The following is a 21,412-nucleotide window of genomic DNA, read 5'->3' as shown; positions in this document are numbered from 1 at the left end:
TTTAGCACGTAATGAAAAAGTCAACATAGTTTCTCATGATTGATTTGTTTTCAAAGTTATTTTTAAAGAGGTACAATGACAGGGTTGCCTGGATGGCTCAGTGGGTTAAGCCTCTGGCTTTGGCTCAAGTCATGAACTCAGGGTCCTGGGATCAAGACCTAAACCTGGCTCTCTGCTCAGCAGGGAGCCTGCTTTCCTCTCTCTGCCTGCCTCTCTGCCTACTTGTGATTGCTCTATCAAATAAATAAATACGAACTTAGAAAAAAAATAAAAATAAAATAAAGAGGTACGATGACATAGGTCTAGAGTTTGCCTTTCGTTAGTTGGATCAGGACTCCTTCCTTCTATTCTTATGGCCAATTTTCATTGTGTGAATATGTAATTTTCATTGATATTTCTTGGTAGTTTATTCACTATTAAAATATAACTACTTTAATTAAATATTTCTTCTAAGATACAATGGCAGCGAAAAGTACTATCGGTAAACATTGCAGAATAATATGAGTTTGTATCTACAGTAGCAATGTGATTTTACCAGTATAGTAGCACAGTGAAATGGCAGATGCCTTCTCGGTTATAAGTTGTATCTTCATTTGAGAATAATTAAGGTGCCTACATTTAAAGAATCAATGACAGAACTACTGTCTGATTTATGTGTAATAAACATTATTAATATTGAGTATTAATATTGAGGCTCAGCTATGATTTAATATGAGACAACTATTTAGAAATGTTTTATACAGATTTTAGTCATTCTTTGTCTTGTATCAAAGTAATTCTTTGTAGGTAATTTGTAATGGCTTTGTGTAAATCTTGCATTAATTATTTTCTCTTTTTTTTTTCTTTCCTACTGTCACTTTTTTCTTTTTCTTTACTTTCATATATGTAAACTTACTCTTTTCTTCCTTAATTATTTTATTCTTACTCTGTTTTCAAAAACAATTTCCGTCATGCAGATAAATGCTGTGAAGCGAATAAAGGTGAAAGCAGAAGCAAGTCATGGCAGCTGAATGCTGCTGGGTTTTCTTTCATTCTAGCCATAAGTTTGTCTTGGATGTTTTAATGTTGTTGTTATATGATATTTCCTTTTATGCCCTGAAAATTTACAAGGTTAATCTGAAATTATGATAAAAGGTTTTCTATGGTCCAACTAATTATGCATGTATCTTCACCCATGAACAATTAGCCTATTTTTCCCTTCCCCAAATTGTCAAACTTTAAAGTAGATAATTTGTCAGAAAATCACTGAAAGAAAGAGAATAAGGATTGTTTCTTCCAGGATACAGTTCACTGAATAATTTGCTTCATTCTAAAGTTTCCTTTAATTTCTGAAGTTGACCTTGTTAAATATCATGTCACTTTTACTTGGAACGTAAGCATTTGCTGCATCTAACCTATTTTATTTGATTATTTTGCAAATCTAATTCAATATCCATGAGCATACATTGTACAAATAGTAATTTTATTATGTAGAATTATGGATCTTTTATGTTGGTTTAAAATGTTATCCTTTTAAATTTAAGTTTCTAACTTTATGGACATTTATAAAACTTCATAGTGTTTGCCATTTATATAAAACATAACCCTGATAACTTTTATTATATTAGATGTGTACCCCTATTGTGCTGCCTATTTTTCTTTTAATGACCTAAAATGTCATAAGGAATAAAAGTGGAAGAATTTCTTCTTTTAAATTTGAACACCAATTTTCAAGTATCCATTTTTCATTATGTGAAAATATCTCACTGCAGTTGTTCCAAAGTGAATAATAAATTAAGTTTTAACGTGTTTAAAAGTTGCACCCTGTTCACTGGATAAGGACTGTACTGTGAGCTGGCATCAGCTGCTCTTACCTACTTCTTGAGAGAAGATGAAATTGAGGTGAGAAGGAGGTGTTGCTACATTCCATTTTTCAGAGGAAGCTGGATTTGAGGGAGTATCATGAGTAATGATTTCAGTTTTGACAATTTCATTCATTAGGAAATAAGAAAAGTGTTTTGGGCTTTTTACTCTCAAACACACTCTTGCAAATGATTCTTAACACTCATACAGGACAATTAGAAATCAATCAGATTTATGTATATCACAAGAGTGACCATACCTATCTGGTAAATCAAACGATTGGATTCTGGGCTTTGAGAGTACCTCATCAAAACCTATTTATTTTGCTGCATGAAAACATTTTCTTATTCTTTAAAAAAAAAGCTACAGGATCCTATTACGTAAGATGTAACGCTAGACTTCTCCTTAGTAGTCTGTTTTCTTTATCTTTTCTAAATTCTGCTAGGCACTGCTGTCCTTTCTTCTGACCTAGCAATGGACCCTTTAGAATCCAAAAGTAATCCGTCCACAGATTAAACACTTTCCTATTTCCTTCCCTTTTCTTCTGCTGAGACAAAGGGACTCCCAGACTTGGGCAGGATGGAACTCTAACCTGCTTATGGAGAATGTTTTGTTTTTAAAATCACCATGGCAGGGGGGGTCTTAGTCAGTTAAGCATCTCCCTTCAGCTCAGGTTATGATCCTGGGGTCCTGGCATTGACCCCACATTGCTCAGCAGGGATCCTGCTTCTTCTGCACACCCTCCACTTCTGTTCTCTTTCTCTCTCTCTCTCAAAGAAAAATGAAATGAAATGAAACAAAATTACCACAGCCAACTTTTTTTTTTTTTTTGGACTAAAGAACTAATTATAAGTGCATGTTATATTCCAGGAGGTCTGTATTTGGGGAAGATATGTAGACTGGTTGGTTACTAATAACCAGAAAGTGCTGGGAAAGAAAAGAGTGCCAATAACTCTTCCAGGAAGTTTTTCCTGTTCACTATAACCTGCCTGAATCTTTCCAATAAGACAAAGGCTTCCATAAGATTCATGCAGAAATTATTTTGACATAGTATATGATAGAAAATGCTTTTGTGGAGAACATGGAATATGGATTTCATAAGATAACATAGCTGATTTTTAAAAATTTAATATTCTATGACTTAAGGTCACCAACAGTGATATGAGGAATACTCAAAAGTCAGGTTTACATGGTTTACATGGTACTTAAAGTGATATTTTGACAGTTGAGAAAATAATCTCAAATGAAAATTTTATTGTCTCACAGAATTATTTACATTTAACAAATTCTTCACTTAGTTTTGATAAACACTTAAGTACAGAACAAGTTTTTAATCCTGAAATTAATAAGCAATGTATCACTTGACCAAATGTTTATGCTTAGAAGAACAGTTATTTTGCAGTGCTGAGAAATGTGTAAATTCTTAAAAATAGATCCTCAGACATCTTAAAATACAGGTTCTGTGCTTTGGTTTATTTCTACAAGAAATAGGAAAGCACAAAACTCTGAATGGCACAGCTATAACATTTCGATAATTGCGACCTTAGAGATTATAAATTACCTTCTTAGATTTTTTTAAAATCTTAATAATATGTAAGTTTTGCTACTAAATTATCATTTTTATTATCTGAGTTTTAGTTTTGTTATATGCAACCATGTAATCTGACAGTGCTGTTTAGTCTAATTAGTATCTACCTGTGGGTATAAATGAATGTCATTGTTGGTAAACAAAACATAAAAATTCAACTTCTTTTAAGTCTCTCCTTCATATCATCCAGTGATTTTTTTTCAACCAATAAATTCTTAAATAAAATCCTGTGTCTAAGGTGTATAAAATATGAACTTGTGTGTTAAGGTGAGTTTTCTGTTAACCATTACATGTAATGTGTCTGTGTCTGCAGATATGTAGATCATATCTCTGAATGTTAAATCATTCCAGAAATTTGAGTATCCTCTACCAGTTACTAAGTTAGTTGATTAGCTTGAGGATGATTGCTGCAATTCCATGTGAGATCAGGATTAATCTCTTCTATAATCGTGGATATCTCCTTTTTTCTTCTCCCCACTCTTGCCTGGCTTGTCTTCTTTTCTTCTTTTATTATTTACGCTTCTGGTTTCTCTACTCCAAACCAAACTCTGTAATTATTTACCAAATCACTAGAAGGCTCACCTATACCATGTGCCAGATGTGCTAACTGAGTATGGCTAGAAGAAGACAGTTCTTTTCTAGCAAACTTCTTGTGTGGAGAATCGTAGGTCAATTGCCACTTTGCATCCTCTCTCCTCATATTAGTCATTGGAAATAATGACATTTTATAAATGCTACACTCTTACTATTCCAAAAAAATGACACAAATGAACATATGTATATTCATTTGTGGTAGATCTGGATAAGATTAAAATGTCTTATGGCTTATTTTAAAAAATTTCTTTCCTTTAGCCAAAATATCTTAAGTATTTCAAAATATTAAATAAATAAATATATTTTAGACACTGGATTAAAAATTTATGTATATAATTTCAGTTAGACATATAAAATGAATACATGCATAAATAACTTAATTGAAAATAGTTTTCATTATTTAAATATACAGCAGGTTTTTTTAAAATTAAGAATTAAAGGGGCACCTGGGTGGCTCAGTGGTTTAAAGCCTCTGCCTTCGGCTCAGGTCATGGTCTCAGGGTCCTGGAATTGAGCCCCGCATCAGGCTCTCTGCTCAGCAGAGAGCCTGCTTTCCCCTCTCTCTCTCTGCCTGCCTCTCTGCCTACTTGTGATCTCTGTCTGACAACTAAATAAATAAAATCTTTAAAAATAAAAAGAAAGAAATTAAGAATTAAAAATACAAGTATGCACAGAAGTTCATAGGTTATACAATTCCGGTCAATTTGGAAGCCATTATAATTTAACTGAAATATATTCCATGTAAGAATGGTGACTTATCATATTTAATTTAAAACTGAAATAAGGAAAATTCTACAGTAGTTTCAACTTAGAACATTTGGATTTGTGATTATTTAGTTATAGTCAACAAAAAAGAGTGTGCAAGAAATAATTAATCTTTTTTGGGACAGGATGAATTCTATTAGACATCTGAAAACTATTGTATTTATTAATATGGTATACCTAAACTGGGAATGGAAAAATAAATTTTAATTTTACAAATGATTTTAGTGATTTAAGATAGATATTTATATATCAACAGTAGAATCATTAAGTATGTTCAGGTCTAGTTTTCAAGAAGAGATAGCTCATGTTACTTGTAACAACACTTTCAGTTTTGAAGTAGTTAGGCAATCTCTCTCCTCATGTAAAATTATCTGAAAATTTCTACCTGTTTGTTTTTGGTTATGACATTAACTGCATTAAGAACTTTAAATAGTGTGTTACAGTGCTACCTAAATTAAATGTTATTTATAATTCTCTTTAGCACTTATGTATTATAATTTTACTTATCATGAAGGTTGTATCCACATGTGTCATTTAATGTATTTTATTATGACTCAAATCTGTGAGGTGTAATATCTTTAAACAACCTTTGAATAGGTACAAATTAAGTAGGTTCTCTCTTATATTAGCTTTTTTCCTTCCTTCCTTCCTTCCAATTTATTCTAATATTCTTTCTCCCTTACATTCCTTTAATTCCCCCTCTTTGTCTCTCTTCCTGGGCTATTCTCTCTCTTTCCCAACCCCCTCCAGCCTTCCATCCCTTTCTCTCAATTTCTGCCCATGAATAAATAGGGTTTATTTTTTCTACTTCTTTTTCATTAATCACTGTTAAATTTTAAAGTCTTACAATTTGTGCTATGGATATATGTCCTAAAACCTTCAGAAAGACTAATTCATTGAAGGGATAGCTCAAATTTGCATACTTTAAATTATGGGACCTGCAAATATTTTACAAATTGCCCTTGAAATTATCTCAATATGCATTGAAATTGGCAAAAATTCCATTCCCAGCTGATTATGTCGTAAATAATAAAGAGAATTATTTAATCACTGTTAATACTTGATAGTTTATCTTAGAATCCAGAAGGTATTACCACAGTAAATTTTAGGACCTAACTAAAGGAAAAAAATCTTTCTAACCTCTTCTTAACCTGATCTCTTCTGTATTACCATCTAAATGGGTAGAGTTAACATTTAAAGTTACCACTTCTTTAAACTTTTAAATATAAAGCTATAGTATTATCTCTTTTTAATTTATTGTACTTAAAAACTTGATGAAATACATAAAGATTATAATAGCATCTTGACAGCTTCTCAACTTTTACCTAAGACAAACAACTTCAGTAAACTTAAATTTAGTTGTTCTTCCATAAAGACAGAGATAAGAGTGTGATATCAATGCTGTGTTTTCCAAATACCTTTGGTTTTATTATCTTACATAATATGAGCCAGATAAAGATTTTCTGATAGTAATCCATTCTTCCTGTATGGCTATTAATTAATTTTAAAGACTAAATTGAAAGAAAAATCAAAACAGCTAAGGAATACACATATGTTCAAGAGTTCTGTTATTATATCTGTGCTGATCTGAACTGCAACTGATGTCCTTAACGGCTCTGTTGGTCAACTATTATTTTACCTAATTTTTAAAGAAAGGTTGATTCAAGTAGACTCAAATTTCATTTTAAGTGTGAATTAATTAAATGTATTTTTAGTTATAATGTAAAGTTTCTTAATTTGTATGTGTTCAAATTCAATTAAGTTATTCTTTATCATTCCATTTTAACTAATGAAAATGCAAAATAACATATTTATAAGCATTGCATAATATTAAGAGATAGCATCTTTTTCTTAATTATACCATATTTATTTTTATTATGTACTTGTACTAAATGGGCACTATGAAATAAATCTCCTAGTTAGTCTTTTTTTAAATGCAAGCAATTAAAAATTACTGTTTTATGTAATCTCCATGATTCATGAACTTCTTTAAGAATATTTTATCTCACATCTTTCACTGATTTTATGTATAACACTTGTGTTTTAAAGTGACTATTTCTGATCATTTTAATTGCATTTGTTTTCATCATGGCTTATTTTCTTGAAAAAAATGTACATTATAAATGTATTGTCTTCAGTATCATCTCTTATTTAAAACCCTCAACATAATATCCAGCACTATGTGTAATCCTATGCATGTGTTTCATAGTAAATTAAATGTCATTTTATTTTCTGTACCTCTGTGTCTCCATTGTTGTAATAAAGAAAACTGAGGAAAAGCTTTGTTATATGTGTTTTCTTTATTACTGGTACAAATCTTTTCTGTCCTTGTTGTGTGTTTTCATTCCTAACTTGATCAAATCCAATATCACAGTGTAATAAACATACAATCATTGAGTGACTTCTATTTGGGACAAATACTTAAGATTCATATTGAAAAAATAATTTAGAAACACTACTAAATAGTGTTTCTTTCATAGTAAACTAGTTCCAAAGACTTCTTACAAACTTCAGTAACAAGTAGGAGACCAAAATAGTCAGAGTCTATCTCAATAACTAAATAATTTTAATAATGCAAGCTTTGTTAAATAGTTTCCTTTGCTAGCAAAAGTTTAAAAAGGCAGATGTAAATGCTTAAAGAGATTTTTCACATCTCTTTGATCAATGTATTACTGTAATTCAGTTTAAGCACCAATGGAATGAAATTGTAGAAAATTCCTAAGTTTTGCTTCTCAACCATGGACAAGGTTTGAAACAAAAAGGATAGCTTCAGTTCTGTTTCTTAATGTGTACTATGCCACATCCCGTGTGGAATATTTCCTTCGTTCCTCATAAAATCCCTCTGAAGTATCATTTCTCCCATATTTTAGAGGAGAATAGTGAAGCCTAAAGAAATTGAGTAGTTTACACAAAAAGTCATAATTAGCATCCAGGTCCAGGGCTCTTAATAAAACATTTTATTTCTCTCTTTGTTTTAGTACTGGACCTGGGTTCAAATGATAATTCTTTAATATGGAAATTATTCAATTAGTTTTTATAAAGTAAAAAATTGCTGACTTAGATATGAATACAGAAGTCTCTTAAATAATTATATCAAGTGCTGCATTGTCAGATAAAAATGAAATAGTAGAGAGATTACAAAGGAGAAAAAGTCGGTTTCCGTAGTGTAGTGGTTATCACGTTCGCCTCACAAAGGAGAAAAAGTTCATTTTCAAGTTTTGCATTATTTTAAGGCACACTCAATCTTTCTTATTCCAGAACAGCCCACCCTCAAATGTAATCTTAATCTATATATCTCCCATCAAAACATATTTGTATATATTTCAATTAGTTTTTATGAAGTAAAAAATGTCAATATAATATCTGTATTTTGTTATAATTTTTAAACTTCTTTCAATTGATTCAATACTTACAAAAGTTTTGTACATTGGGAGAGAAAGAAAGTTAAGTTTTTTTTGTTCTTGGTTTTGTTTTTCCTGAAACCCCTTGAAAGTGAGCTGGTATCAAATGGGAAGTATCTAAGAATCGTTGGATATTTGTAGAGTGATGTCATGGTGACTTTATGTTACTCTATTACCTATATATTACTTCATTGTTTGGGGTCACTGTGAAAAAGCTAAAGAAATTTGAGTAAATATATTCTAATATCCTAATCAATCCTGTTATCTTATTATGTCAACAAACTGAGGATCAGAGAAGCCCAATGATGACTAGTCATTGACTCAGCATTCCTTCTATCTTTGTTTTATCAAATTACACTGAATCGGAGATGGCATAACTCAATCCCTAGTCTACAATTTATATGGTCCTGTGTCTCTGACCTAGTTCCTTTGATTTCTTCTTGATTGCCTCATAAAAAATCAATGTGGCTCAGGAAAGGCCATGTACTAACCAGCCACAGATCTTTCCAGTAATCATGGTACTTCAACAAGTCAGCTCTTGTTATAACCTTTCTCACTTTAATTCCTACACACAGAGCTACTTTCCCATGATCAGTGTAATAAACTTACATTCAGTTTACAGCCCCTAAAGAATATCAAATTAAATGTAATCACTTTATGATTTTTACACATTTTCTGAAAACATCTTATAAAATTACTTTTTTACATTGTTTATAGAAAGATTATTTTCTAATAGTATGAAGTAATATTTTTACATACTGGCTAATAAAAACATAACTATGGTTTCATATCAGCATCTGTCCCTTTCATTTTAAGAAATAAAAATAAACAGCTTGGAATTAGAATTTGCATCATGGCTATATCCTTTCTTCTCTACTGATTTCTCATTTATTATTACAAAGAGAAATAATTAAAATATTTAAAATTCATATTATAATAAATAGAGGATATTTTTTCCCGCTTAGATAAGGTTAACAAAAGTAAAAATCAGCTCTTCAAACTAGCATTTCTGTTTGAGAAATGCATGAACAACTTTCAATTTGCTATTGTTCCTATATAATTTCACAGAGGCTAAACTGAATGTATATGTTACATGGAGGGTTAAATGCAAAACTCTGATGTTCTTCAAAAATGATAAGAAAAATATTCTCTTTGCAGTGCTTACTGGTGGAAAACAGAAAAAAAAATATTGTGGCGTTTTTCTATACTAGCCAGAGACTTACTGTTCCATCAGATGGCTCAGACATGAAGGAAAGTTTATTTAAGGGAATAGAAATATTTCTCTACAGCAGAGTGTGGTCTAATTCATTGGTGGGTCCCCTCCTACCAAACCACAGAGCTAAAAATGTTTACAACTTTCCTGTGAGTCAGTCATCACTGAGGATGCCATTTTTTTTTTAATTATTAAAGGGTGTGAAAGATTGTTTATGGAATTTACAGACATTCCCAGTCAACCCAGGCAACATAACCATTTACTGGAAGATTTTAAAGATACAATTCTGTATTTTTCCTCATTCTTAGATAGACTTTACCTTTTAGAGGAGTTTCAGGTTCACACCAAAATTGAGAGGAATGTCCAGAGTTCCTATATAATGCCTGCCCCAATACATGTATAGCCCCCCGCATAATCAACATGGGAAGTGGTACAAATGTTACAATCAGCCAACCTAGACTGACACCACTGACATCATTTTTACCCAGAGTCCAAAGTTGGTATTAGGATTTATTCTTGATGTTGTACATTATATGGGTTTTGATGAAGGTGTAATGAAATCTATCCACCATCATAGAATTTTACAAAATTGTTTCATTGCCCTAAAAATCCTCTGTATTCTGCCTATTCATCCCTCCTTCTCTCCTAACTCCTGGCAACCACTGGTCTTTTTTTACAGTCTCTAAAGCTTCTCCTTTTCCATCATGTCTATAGTTGGAATCATATATTACATAGCTTTTTCACATTGGCTTTTTTCACTTAATAATGTGCATTGAAGGTTCTTTCATGTTTTTCATGATGTGATGACTCGTTTCTTTTTCACACTGAATAATATTCCATTGTCTGGATGTACCATAGTTTATCCATTTGCCCAGGGAAGGATACCTTAGACGTATTTTTAAAATATATTGAAAATTTGCACTCTTATTTTAGAGTTGAAGTATACAATACAATATACTATTTAGATGCCCTATATAATAATATACATTATAAGTGGTCTTATGTGTTTAGATGTTTAATTTTAAAAATGTAGCTCTTTAAAATCTATAACCCTAATGCAGAAATTGAAGTCTCTAAGACCCGATGCAGTGAATGTCTAAAACTGGAAATTTTTCAAAACCTAATGTCATAAATTCTTTGGAAGATAATACCATCCATATATTCATATTTTTCATCTATTGTCTTACATATTTATAAAATTCAAAGGTTTATAGACTTAATAATTTCATAATAGATTAAACAGATTGGAGTTTCAACAATTTAAAAATATAAATTGTAATTTAATCCTATATGGGTGTGATTCAATTTTGTAAAACATTGTTTAAGAAAAAAGGTATTTTTGGGGTTCCTGGGTGGTTTCGTCAGGAGAGCATCTAACTCTTGATTTCATCTCAGGGTCTTGAGGTCAGGCCCCTTGTGGGACTCTGTGCTCAGTAGGGAATGTGCTTGCCTTTCTTTCTCTGTCCCCACCAAAGGCACCCACTCTCTCTTTCTCTCAAATTAATAAAATCTTAAAAAAAAAAAAGAACTAGAAAAAAAGGTATTTTCCATTTGTGCAAAGAATTCTATTTTCTATTTATGGAATAGTCTTTTAATATTAACAGAAAAAAAAAGAATTTTGCCAGTTAATGGTTAAACCAAGGGACTAAAGTTAAATTATTCAATTCTTCAACACTAGCTGATGTCTATTTTGGTCATATTCATTCCAGTCTAGGAAGGTTTTCTTCCTATAAGCCAATACAAACCTTCATTATCTTATAAGAAATACCTAAATCACTTTCACCAAAGAAAACTGGACACATATCATAAAATTTAAACTGCATATGGAAAACGTATGGAGTCAGTGAATAAATAAGAATACATTTCAAAAGTAGCAGTTTGAATAAATATGACATATAAAATATTTTGTATCTCTTTCATTTTTTTGTGAAAGGGTCAGTGGTTTCTATGCAGGTACACTTAGCGATTTGAAATGTCAGTGTAGTTAAGGGCATAGGTATTCTGTTGTGCAAAGACTTTAGGTATTTCACAATCTCTCATGGTTTATCATTGTACCAGATTTGTGAAACACTTACAAATATTCATTTCTAAAGTTTTCAGTTATTTGAAACATTTATCAAAAAAGTGCTGTTATCTATTAGTGTTTAGCCAACTTTTTAAAAAAAATTAACACATTTTATTTCATTCTTTTTCTTATGTTAAATATATTATTTTAACTTTTTCTGAGAGTGTAACAGGTTTCCATCAACACTCCCATGGAACAATAATAACTTTATATTTTTGAGTGCTCCTTTTCATAGGGAATTGTTGCCAAAAGATAGATACTAAAACCTTAAGGGGGATTTTGTAGAGTAAAAATAAACAAACAAATGGTGTGAAGGTGATAAGCCACTTGCAATGTTATTCCACTTAAAAGTATACAGAATAATTTTATGTAATTGTAAATATATATTATGTGAATGATAATATTATTTTATATTATTTTAAAATATATTAATTTTTAAAATATATTAATGGACCCTCATTATCTAATCTTGAGTTAATCACTGATCACATGTTCTAGGATGAGTCTATTTCCTCACTGCTTCAAACATCAAGCAGGGATGGACAAGCCTGGGTGCATTATGGAAATGGGCATGGAATAAGAAAGAGGGAAGACTGACCAGACATTCTCGGCCATAGCCCAGGCCTCCTCTAGCTTCCTCCCTGCAACAAAATCTACTTTCCTATGTATCTCTAAGAACTCTCTGCCATCTTTTGGGAAAAGATCATACTTGTGAGGTTTTGGTGGTGGTGGTGGTGGTTGTCAATTTTGGTTTGGGTGATTTATTTATCCCCTTGGTTGCAGGGTCCATTCTTATTAACTTCATCACTTTTATCACTTAACTCCAACCTGTACCCATCATACTCAATATCTCACCTCTAATATTTGTTTATCTATGCTAATGTCAAAACATGCCATTTATTTTCATACATCTCCATGTTTGTTCACAGCATGTTCTGACTGAAATAGACTCTTTTCATCACCTGGAAAGCTTCTCATACTTCAATACTTTTCAAACATTGTCTTCTCTATCATGTCTTACTTGACCACTAACTACTAATTTATATGTTTTTCCCACTTATCTGCTCAGGCCACACTAATTTTTACCACGAGTTAAGCAAACAGTTGCACTGCATTTCATTTTCTAGGTTACATGTCTTATTCATCTCTCCCAATTCATATGAGTCTCCAGAGTAGAGAATCATTTGCCTTTTTCATATTTTATCTTCACCACTGTTTGATAAAGTTTTTAAATAAAATTGTGCTAGAATAAAGGACGGTCATGTATTTCTGCCCAATTTAGCCTTGGGCAAAAATACTTCTATAATATCAAAGGACTAGAAAATATTTTGAAAAGATAGTTAATTTATAATTTTGCCTTTGTGAACAAACTTATATAGGAAAAGACATTCTTAGGAAAGTATATAGAGTTTTATAATTATAAATACCATTTATATAATATACATGTTTACAATTCCCTTCCCATTAACAAACCAAATATCATCAATTAGCTAATTGTCTTGCCCCAAATCAAATAGTAAACATAAATAAATAAATAGGTAAATAAATAAATAAATAAATAAAAGTCTGGTTTATATGTGCTGCTTTCTTAACTCACTTTCTCCCAAACAATATTTCCTAGTACGTAGAAGGATTTGAAGGGAAATTTTGAATTATCATTTAGTTAATATATATATATATATAATACATAAAAATAGTTATACATGTAAAGAACATTTTAACATGAGAATCAAAATAATTAAAAAAATGGAGACACAGTGCTAAGAAATAAGTAATGTAAAATACAACTTTACTCTCCTCCAAAGAAATTTGGTAGTAAGCAAGAAACCATCTACATCAATATTGCTTAACTGAGTGTAACTAGAAAAAACATGATCACCTTATTAAAATGTATTGAAAATAGCTTGAGGACTTAAAACAGATGTAACCACAGTATGCCTTGTTAATATATTTGAATAATACTGAAAAATTATTGATGAATTTTACTTATAATATTTAAAATCTGAAAATTTCAGGGGCACCTGGGTAGCACAGTAGGTTGAATGTCCAAATCTTGGTTTTGGCTCAGGTCATGATCACAGGGCTGTGAGACTGAACTCTGAACTGGGCTCTAAGCTCAGCATGGAATCTGCATGAGTTTCTCCATCTCCCCTTCTATTCCTCTCCCCTCCCACCACATGCTCTGTCCCTCCTGTTCTCTCTAAAATAAATCAATAAATCTTTTTTTTTTAATCTGAAAATAGCACTTTTAAATGAATGTGTGGATTCAAAAATAGTTTCATCAAGTATTAATCTCTGACATGAACTTTTGTAATTTGTTTTTAAATTATTGCAAGAGCTCCCATAACCTCAATATATGCCCCTTTAATGCACAGCAAATTACTTGTAGGTGATCCTAAAAAATAAAAATATGTCAGACTGGTCACAATACCCTTACAAATAGTGTTAATTTCATGAAGTTATATACTTCTCTCATAACTATAACTTTTCATTTATATATATATATTTTTCAAGATTTTGAATTTAAAATCCCAAGATTCGTTTCCCAAAATGCAATCCCTTCTAAAAAATACTCTGCAGTTTTCTTTTCCCTGGTAACAATGCTCTTTCACAGCCACACAAGATATTACTAGTACTGCATACTGTTTTTCTTTACATTGTTCATTGAAAACCGCATGCCTGAGGGACGCCTGGGTGGCTCAGTCATTAAGCACCTGCCTTTGGCTCTGATCATTATACCAGGGTCCTAGGATTTAGCTCCACATCAGGATCCCTGCTCAGCAGGAAGCCTGCTTCTCTCTATCCCACATCCCTCTCTTGCTGTCTCTTTCTGTAAAATAAACAGAATCTTGAAAGAAAGAAAGAGAGAAAGAAAGTGCATGCCTGAAAATTCATGTTGTACCCGCAGATTTCATTCAGCTAGTTCACTAAGCAGTTAAATATCTGAATAATATGAACTCAAGTGAACTTAAAAAGTTGCTAATAAGTGCATTTTGTCAGGAGTCTGAATGATGTAAATGATTTCATTATCTCATGAATACTAGACGCTGTCTAAAAAGGAACCAAATATGACAGAGAAAAAGTTAGAACACAAAAGAGGTACAGTCTTTATTTTAGGGAGGAGGTTTTGATTCACTTAGAAATAATCTGTTGAAAGTTTCAATCTTATTTTTTATTTCAGTGAAGACAAATGTGTCTAAAATGCACAAAATAACTATAACAACAAAAGAAACAATAATGATAACAGCAACAACAAAAAAATCTGATGATGAGATAAAGAAGGCAAGTGAATTACGGAAGGGAATTAAAAAAAAATAAATAAAAATAAAAGAATATATTTTTATCCCAAACCAGGCAAAAGTCAATTTCATCCGTCAGTGACAATAAGAGAATTTTTAATAATTCTTTTGCTTTCATTTATTTTAACATTACTCTTACAAAGATCAAGACAGATTTTCATTTGACATACAGTAGTATGGGAATGTCCAGAAAGATAACTTGCTATATGAATAACAATTAAAAAAGGAATGATATTTAACCATGTTGAGTTCTAGTCACAGTGAAATGCACATCTAAAACCAGAAGAATGAAAATGATCTAAAACCTTAGACCTTAATAAAGAAATTTATCAAAAACAATAATAAAAATTCACTTGTAAAATGTAAATATGAATTTATAATTATTTTTATGCATCATTGTTCATAAAGGTTAGCAAAATTGAAATGTTTACATTTCTAAAATCAAGGAACGTTGTGGGTAAAAGTGGAAAAGTTCTATTTTTTTTTTAAAAGAAAGTACTATAAACAAAAAACAAAAATCAGAAGTTACTAAAACAAAGTGAGCATAAAGTAGTAAGTATAACACATGAAATAATAATGCATTTTTATGGTGCTTTGGAATTCCCAAACTGTTTTCATAATATGATTCTCAAAGAATATTTTAGCTAGGATACATGAGAATTTTACCCACATTTTACCAATAATGTAACAGAATAAAATTGTAATCATGATTTAGTTATATCTAATGCAGTGAGTGAACCACAAAATATGAACAATACATTGCTTTGCATTGTGTCTATCAAAGTATAAATATGTCATAAAATTTACCTGTTTATAATTTATATGAAAAACATGTATCTTAGGAGGCATAAAATTTACCTGTTTATAATTTATATGAAAAACATGTATCTTAGGAGGGTACACTCCATTTTTTTCTGGATGTACGCAGAAGCAATAATAAAAGTACCTTAGAGGGTACAAAGAATATAAAATCCAATTATAGTGGCTCTTGAATTTGCTGCTTGATTTTTAAATTTTTTAAATTAATGGAAAAAAAAATAAATTAATGGAAAATGGTATTTTTAATCCTCCTTGCTGAGGCAATTTGTAACAATGTCCTCCTTCTTTCTAATTAATACAGTTATTAACCAGACACTGGAAACTTTAGAAGTCCAAATCTTTATTTCAAACAGGGCAATTAAATATGAATTAAAATGGAATAGATCCATCAATTCAAGAATGAACACCAGGCACCATAATAAATGCAGGAGGCCCATGGTCATGACACAGAGAGAAATGTGGTATTTGGAGAAATGGAAATAGTGTGAGATATTGTGTTCAGACTGAAATATCTGCGGTTTTAACACTTCCCTTTTAATAGCGAATTTTATAATATAAATAAATCAAAACTTACTTTTTAAATTTGTGATTATGTCTACCAAGCTGACCTGAAAGTCATGTTTTTTTCAAATATATATACATTTTTGTATTTATTTATTTATTTATTTCTATGTTTTTACTGTGTTATGTTATTCACTCTACAGTACATCATTAGTTTTTGAAGTAGTGTTCCATGATTCATTGTGTATAACATTCAGTGCTCCATGCAATATGTGCCCTCCTTAATACTCTCCACCAGGCTCACACACCCTGCCCCTCTCCCCTCTAAAACCCTCAGTTTGTTTCCCAGATTTCATGGTCTCTCATGGTTCATCTCCCCCTTTGACCTCCCCCCCTTCATTTTTCCCTTCCTTCTCCTAATGTTTGAAATGATTTTTTTCTAAATGACTAAAATACATAAATATCACATTTACACATGCCTGATCCCCCATTTAGTTTAGATGAAAGAAGACTATCAAGTCCAAAGACAAATCTCACATGATTTAGATTCTGTTTAACAAGTCAGTGTTCCCAGTAGGGATTACAAAGCCTTATCATTGCATAATAAGACATTTCTCTTGAAATTGAAAAACTTACTAAAACTTGTTAAACTTATTAAAACCTGTATAACTTTAAAAAAAATTTTTTTTAATTATTTTGTTGAACCAGTCTAGACCCTTGTCTCATTCCTATACTTTCCCTCTCTCTGCTACACTTTTTTTTTTTTTTTAAGATTTTATTTATTTATTTGACAGACAGAGATCACAAGTAGGCAAAGAGGCAGGCAGGGAGAGAAGGGGAAGCAGGCTCCTTGCTAAGTAGAGAGCCCCATGCGGGACTCAATCCCAGGACCCTGAAATCATGACCTGAGCAGAAGGCAGAGGCTTAACCCACTGAGCCGCCCAGGCACCCATCTGCTACACCTTTTTATTCTTTGTTAATTTGGGGGATCCTAGGAGAAAATCACAAAACATAAATTTAATTTACCAATTTAAGATAATGCCCAAGTCTGTAAGTGACAGGTGATTTTTTGAAAACAGCTCATCTAACAACACAATGACAAGCTGTGTGAAATCCTTAAAGATGGTAGGTGGTTTTTAAATTAGTGCAATATCTTTTTTTTAAGGATGCATTACCCTAGTGTGTGCCTTCTATAATGCAAGATTAACATTATCCTGGTGAAAGCCCTTACTATTCACTGTATGCCCTTGATAATATAAAAGTCTTACTTTTTTGTTCGTTGGCTGTGTTGTTTGGAAATTAATGAATAAAATTAAATTTTAGGAACTTACATTTTTTAAGTAAAAAAAGACTTAAAAGAATGTATAAACCTAAAGATTTATGTTAATTTTTATTATTTCGATTTTAGTACATAACAGGAAGCCCATTTAGTTCTACACTAATTAGGCTGGTACTCAATGAAAGTTTGTGAAGCATAAATGGTTTGATAGTCCTTTTTTTTTTTTTTTAAACTATGCAGCCACGAAGTCTTTAGATAATCCAGATGTCTGATTTTGAAGTAGCTGGGTATCATGGCTTAGACGGAACCCAGCTGCAAAAAGCATCTTGCTTCACCTCTTTTCAGATAAGACATATATATGTCAACATATATGTGAATGGATTTACACCCAGATTTTCCATAGATCCAAATGATGTTTGAAAGTGTGTTACTCTGAGCAGGATGAAGAAAGTACGTGTAAGCAGGAGAAAAGTATACCTACTGTGATTTTGGAGGATATAGTACCTAGAAATGTTATGAGAAACACCAAAAGGTTTTTGAATATCTTCTTGTCTTTATTTTATATTTATTTATTTTTTAAAAATATTTTATTTATTTATTTGACAGACAGAGATCACAAGTAGACAGAGGAGGAATCAGGCTCCCCACTGAGCAGAGAGCCCAAGCAGAGGCTTTAACCCACTGGGCCACCCAGGCGCCCCTCTTCTTGTCTTTAATACACTGTTTACTTACTGATATTTAGGAATATCTCTTACAGAAATAACTACCACTATTCTGGGAGGAAAACTGAAATCTCCATTTTTTAGGACCTAGTAGATTAAAAACAAATTTTTTTTTCTTCGTGTTTTTATTACTTTTCCAAGTCTGAAAGTCATGATTAATCTACTTGGAGACGATTATATGTACACATTGGAAAAATAAATAAATAAAATGCTGAACTATTTTTTTTTTTAAAGATTTTATTTATTTATTTGTCAGAGAGAGAGGGAGAGAGAGCGAGCACAGGCAGACAGAGAGGCAGGCAGAGGCAGAGGGAGAAGCAGGCTCCCTGCCGAGCAAGGAGCCCAATGCGGGACTCGATCACAGGATACTGGGATCATGACCTGAGCCGAAGGCAGCTGCTTAACCAACTGAGCCACCCAGGCGTCCCACTATTTAAGGAGCCAAAAAACAAGGCTGCTTTTATGAATATAGTATACAGATTTTTGAAAAACTAGTATTATCAATGTAATAAATTTCATGGAAAATTAATTGTGTTTTAGTTGAGTTAATTTCTATAGCAGAAACATGAAGACATGCATGTGACAAATTTATAATGAAGCTCTTTTTTCTTATTTTAATGCTTTGATTTTATGTATTTATTTCACTTAGGATATGATTGCTTAAAGGTTGGGGACTTGTATTAGTTCAGCTTGTCAATGTATAAATTTCATGGGATAAAAGGTTAGGTGGGAGGGAAATTATACAAATTCAGTCAGCCTGATTCTCCTATTTGCTTTCAATAATAAAATATATACCAAAAAATAGGTGTTTAAACTTTGTAATTCTTATTTTTTATTAAATTCTAATATAAAATCCCCTTTTTCAAAGAGCAATGCAAAATGATCACTAAAAAGAGAGCAAAAAGCAAGAATACATAAATAAATGACTTATATTGTTGTACATCATTTAAATAGTTCTTCCTCCTCTAACAGTGTGGGGAAAAAATAGACATTTTCTGTAAGAAAACTATACATTTTAATTTATTTACTATGTTATTCTTCTCTTGATTATTTGATGATCTACAAAATACATCTAACACAGGTATAAACAATATAAACCTGAAGTCAAATAGTCTTAATTTGTACTGACCTAATTTCAAGGGTTATCCTATGATTTAAGCCACAGTACTCTCTGGACCTCAGTTTCCTTATCTGTAAAGTAGAGCTGATAACATTGTTTTCTTGTGTAATGGAGTTGTAAAAATTATCATAACACATCACTTATTGTAAAGCATATGTGTAAATACTCTGGAAAGCTAAAAAAGAGAAGTTGAACTTAAAATCCTTTAAATGATTGCTATGTTCAGTTTCAATTATTTCAATAATTAAAACTGTAATTAACTTAAAAAGAAAGTATTTTCTGTATGTTACTGAAAAATAAATCATTGTTAGTCCCCCCAAAAAAACCTAGTGATATAATTTTACATGTAGTCATGATTTTGTTTGTGAAAAAGCTAAAGACAAGTAAATTCATTTCCCCATCAGAGTAAATAAGTGTCAGAAAAAATAAAAATAAAATAAAAACATTAGAAAATTTGGCTTTCATTGTTATTATAGTCTAACTTCATGAGCTCTTAGAAAATATTACCATTTAAATACATTCTTATACCAATTAAAAAAACCTATAACTTTCAAAAGAAAATTACAAATCTATTACATAAGCCTATTTGCTATACATTCTATCCTCTGCAATGACAAGAAATACTTGATTTTCCATAAAAATACCTTCAAGTTACCTTCAACATTTATAATCATGAGTTAAAAAGGTATAATTTTGTTTCACTAGAGAAAGATGTAATAGCCATTTTAGTATCAGTATTCTTTTACCATAAGGTGTTTTACAAATATGTTTCTAAGAGCTTTTCTAAAGATGGAGATGAAATGGATCAATACACTGGTTTAATGCTAAAAGGTCATAAATAAAATATTTATCATTTAAAAGCTAACTAGCCAAGCCTAAGTAAAAATTACTGTATTTCCAAGAGACTAATCAATGGTTAATAAGAGAAAGTGTCCCACATTAGAATGCTGATGGAAGAAATATGTTTATAGATTAGTTTAACTTTAGATGGTCTTTTTTTTCCACCAAAACCTCATTTCCCTAGAATTTTACACTAGCAAAATAATAGTAGCAGCAATAACAACAACAACAACAATAATAATACAGCCAATACTTGTTAGATTTTCACTCTGTGCTGGGCAATAAATGCTAAAGGTATTAGGTACATTATTATATTCACGGCAGTCTTTCCAAAAACCCCATGATCTAGTTTGTGATTGTTGTTGTTTCTGTAATTTTCCTCATTTTAATAAAGTGGCATCTCAGTCTTAGAGAAGTTAGCAGCCTCACCCAAGGATATACAGCAATATGTGGTAGACACCAGGTTTAGGGCATTAAAGTAGAAATCCAGTCTCTTCATCCTTAAAAAAAAGTAAATAAAGGGGTGACTGGGCAGCTCAGGTTTTAATCCCAGGGTCCTGAATTCAAGCCCTGCACTGGGTTCTATGTTGGGTGTGAAGCCTAAGTTGAAAGAAAGAAAGAAAAAGAAAGAAAGAAAGAGAGAGAGAGAGGGAGGGAAGGAGGGAGGGAGGGAAGAAGGAAGGAAGGAAGAAAGAAAGAAAATGAAGATCTAATAATGGGCCAGGGAGATCATCAGTGATCTGTGGGATTTATTGCCTGGAACCATTCTGCATGTGAGAGGAACCTAAGTGAAGTAGCAGAGAAGTGACTAGTTTAAAGCAGAGGGTCATTCAGTCAATATGTCCAGAGGGTCTAATCCCAATCAGATTTGTAAATTCAACTCTTTTCTGAGCTTTGGTTTTTGAATCCTGTGCAATATATAAAAATGAATTCCTGTGGATTTTGAAAAAAAAATTTTAGCTTTGCATGCAATCAAAGAAATTTCACAAGTGAATTGTCCTTATTATATTGTAATGGTACATTCAGGTAAGAATCATTTTTATTTAAAAATGGATAATGGAATAAAATGTATAAAATGTTTTAATTATTAAAAGCCTGGTTTGCTTAATATATTATTTTTATAGCATGAGACACTAGTTTTTTTTTCAATCTTACCTATATATATATCTTTGAAAATTGATAAATAACATTTAGACTCTCACTCTCCATTTGCATATTGAACTTTGCAGAAAACAACAACAACAACAACAATTCCCACGGTTGGAAAATACTTTTGTCTCCAGTCTTCCCTCAAAGTGGGTTCATGTGATAAGAGAACAGTGCTATGGAAACTAGTAATTTCTCTAGATCTTAGCTGGGCAATA

General features: G+C 31.5%; 1 protein-coding gene across 2 annotated transcripts in view; it reads left to right on the top strand.

Moving 5' to 3' along the window:
* The window catches only part of NCAM2 (neural cell adhesion molecule 2), a 524,714-nt gene that overhangs the window by 484,733 nt on the left and 18,569 nt on the right, over positions 1-21,412 (top strand). Inside the window, exon 16 of one of the 2 annotated variants that reach the window (XM_044251091.1) lies at positions 957-1,414. The exons of the other annotated variant lie outside the window; for it this stretch is intronic. Within the exon in view, the coding sequence (XP_044107026.1) occupies positions 957-1,063 (107 nt within the window). The 3' untranslated portion in view covers positions 1,064-1,414. Of the gene's footprint in view, positions 1-956; positions 1,415-21,412 lie in introns of those variants that run through there. 2 annotated transcript variants of the gene reach the window in all.

This window comes from Neovison vison, chromosome 6, assembly GCF_020171115.1.
Source record: "Neovison vison isolate M4711 chromosome 6, ASM_NN_V1, whole genome shotgun sequence".
Lineage (NCBI taxonomy): Eukaryota > Metazoa > Chordata > Mammalia > Carnivora > Mustelidae > Neogale > Neogale vison.
Note: the sequence above shows the minus strand (reverse complement) of the source record. Positions and strands in the feature narration are given on the sequence as shown.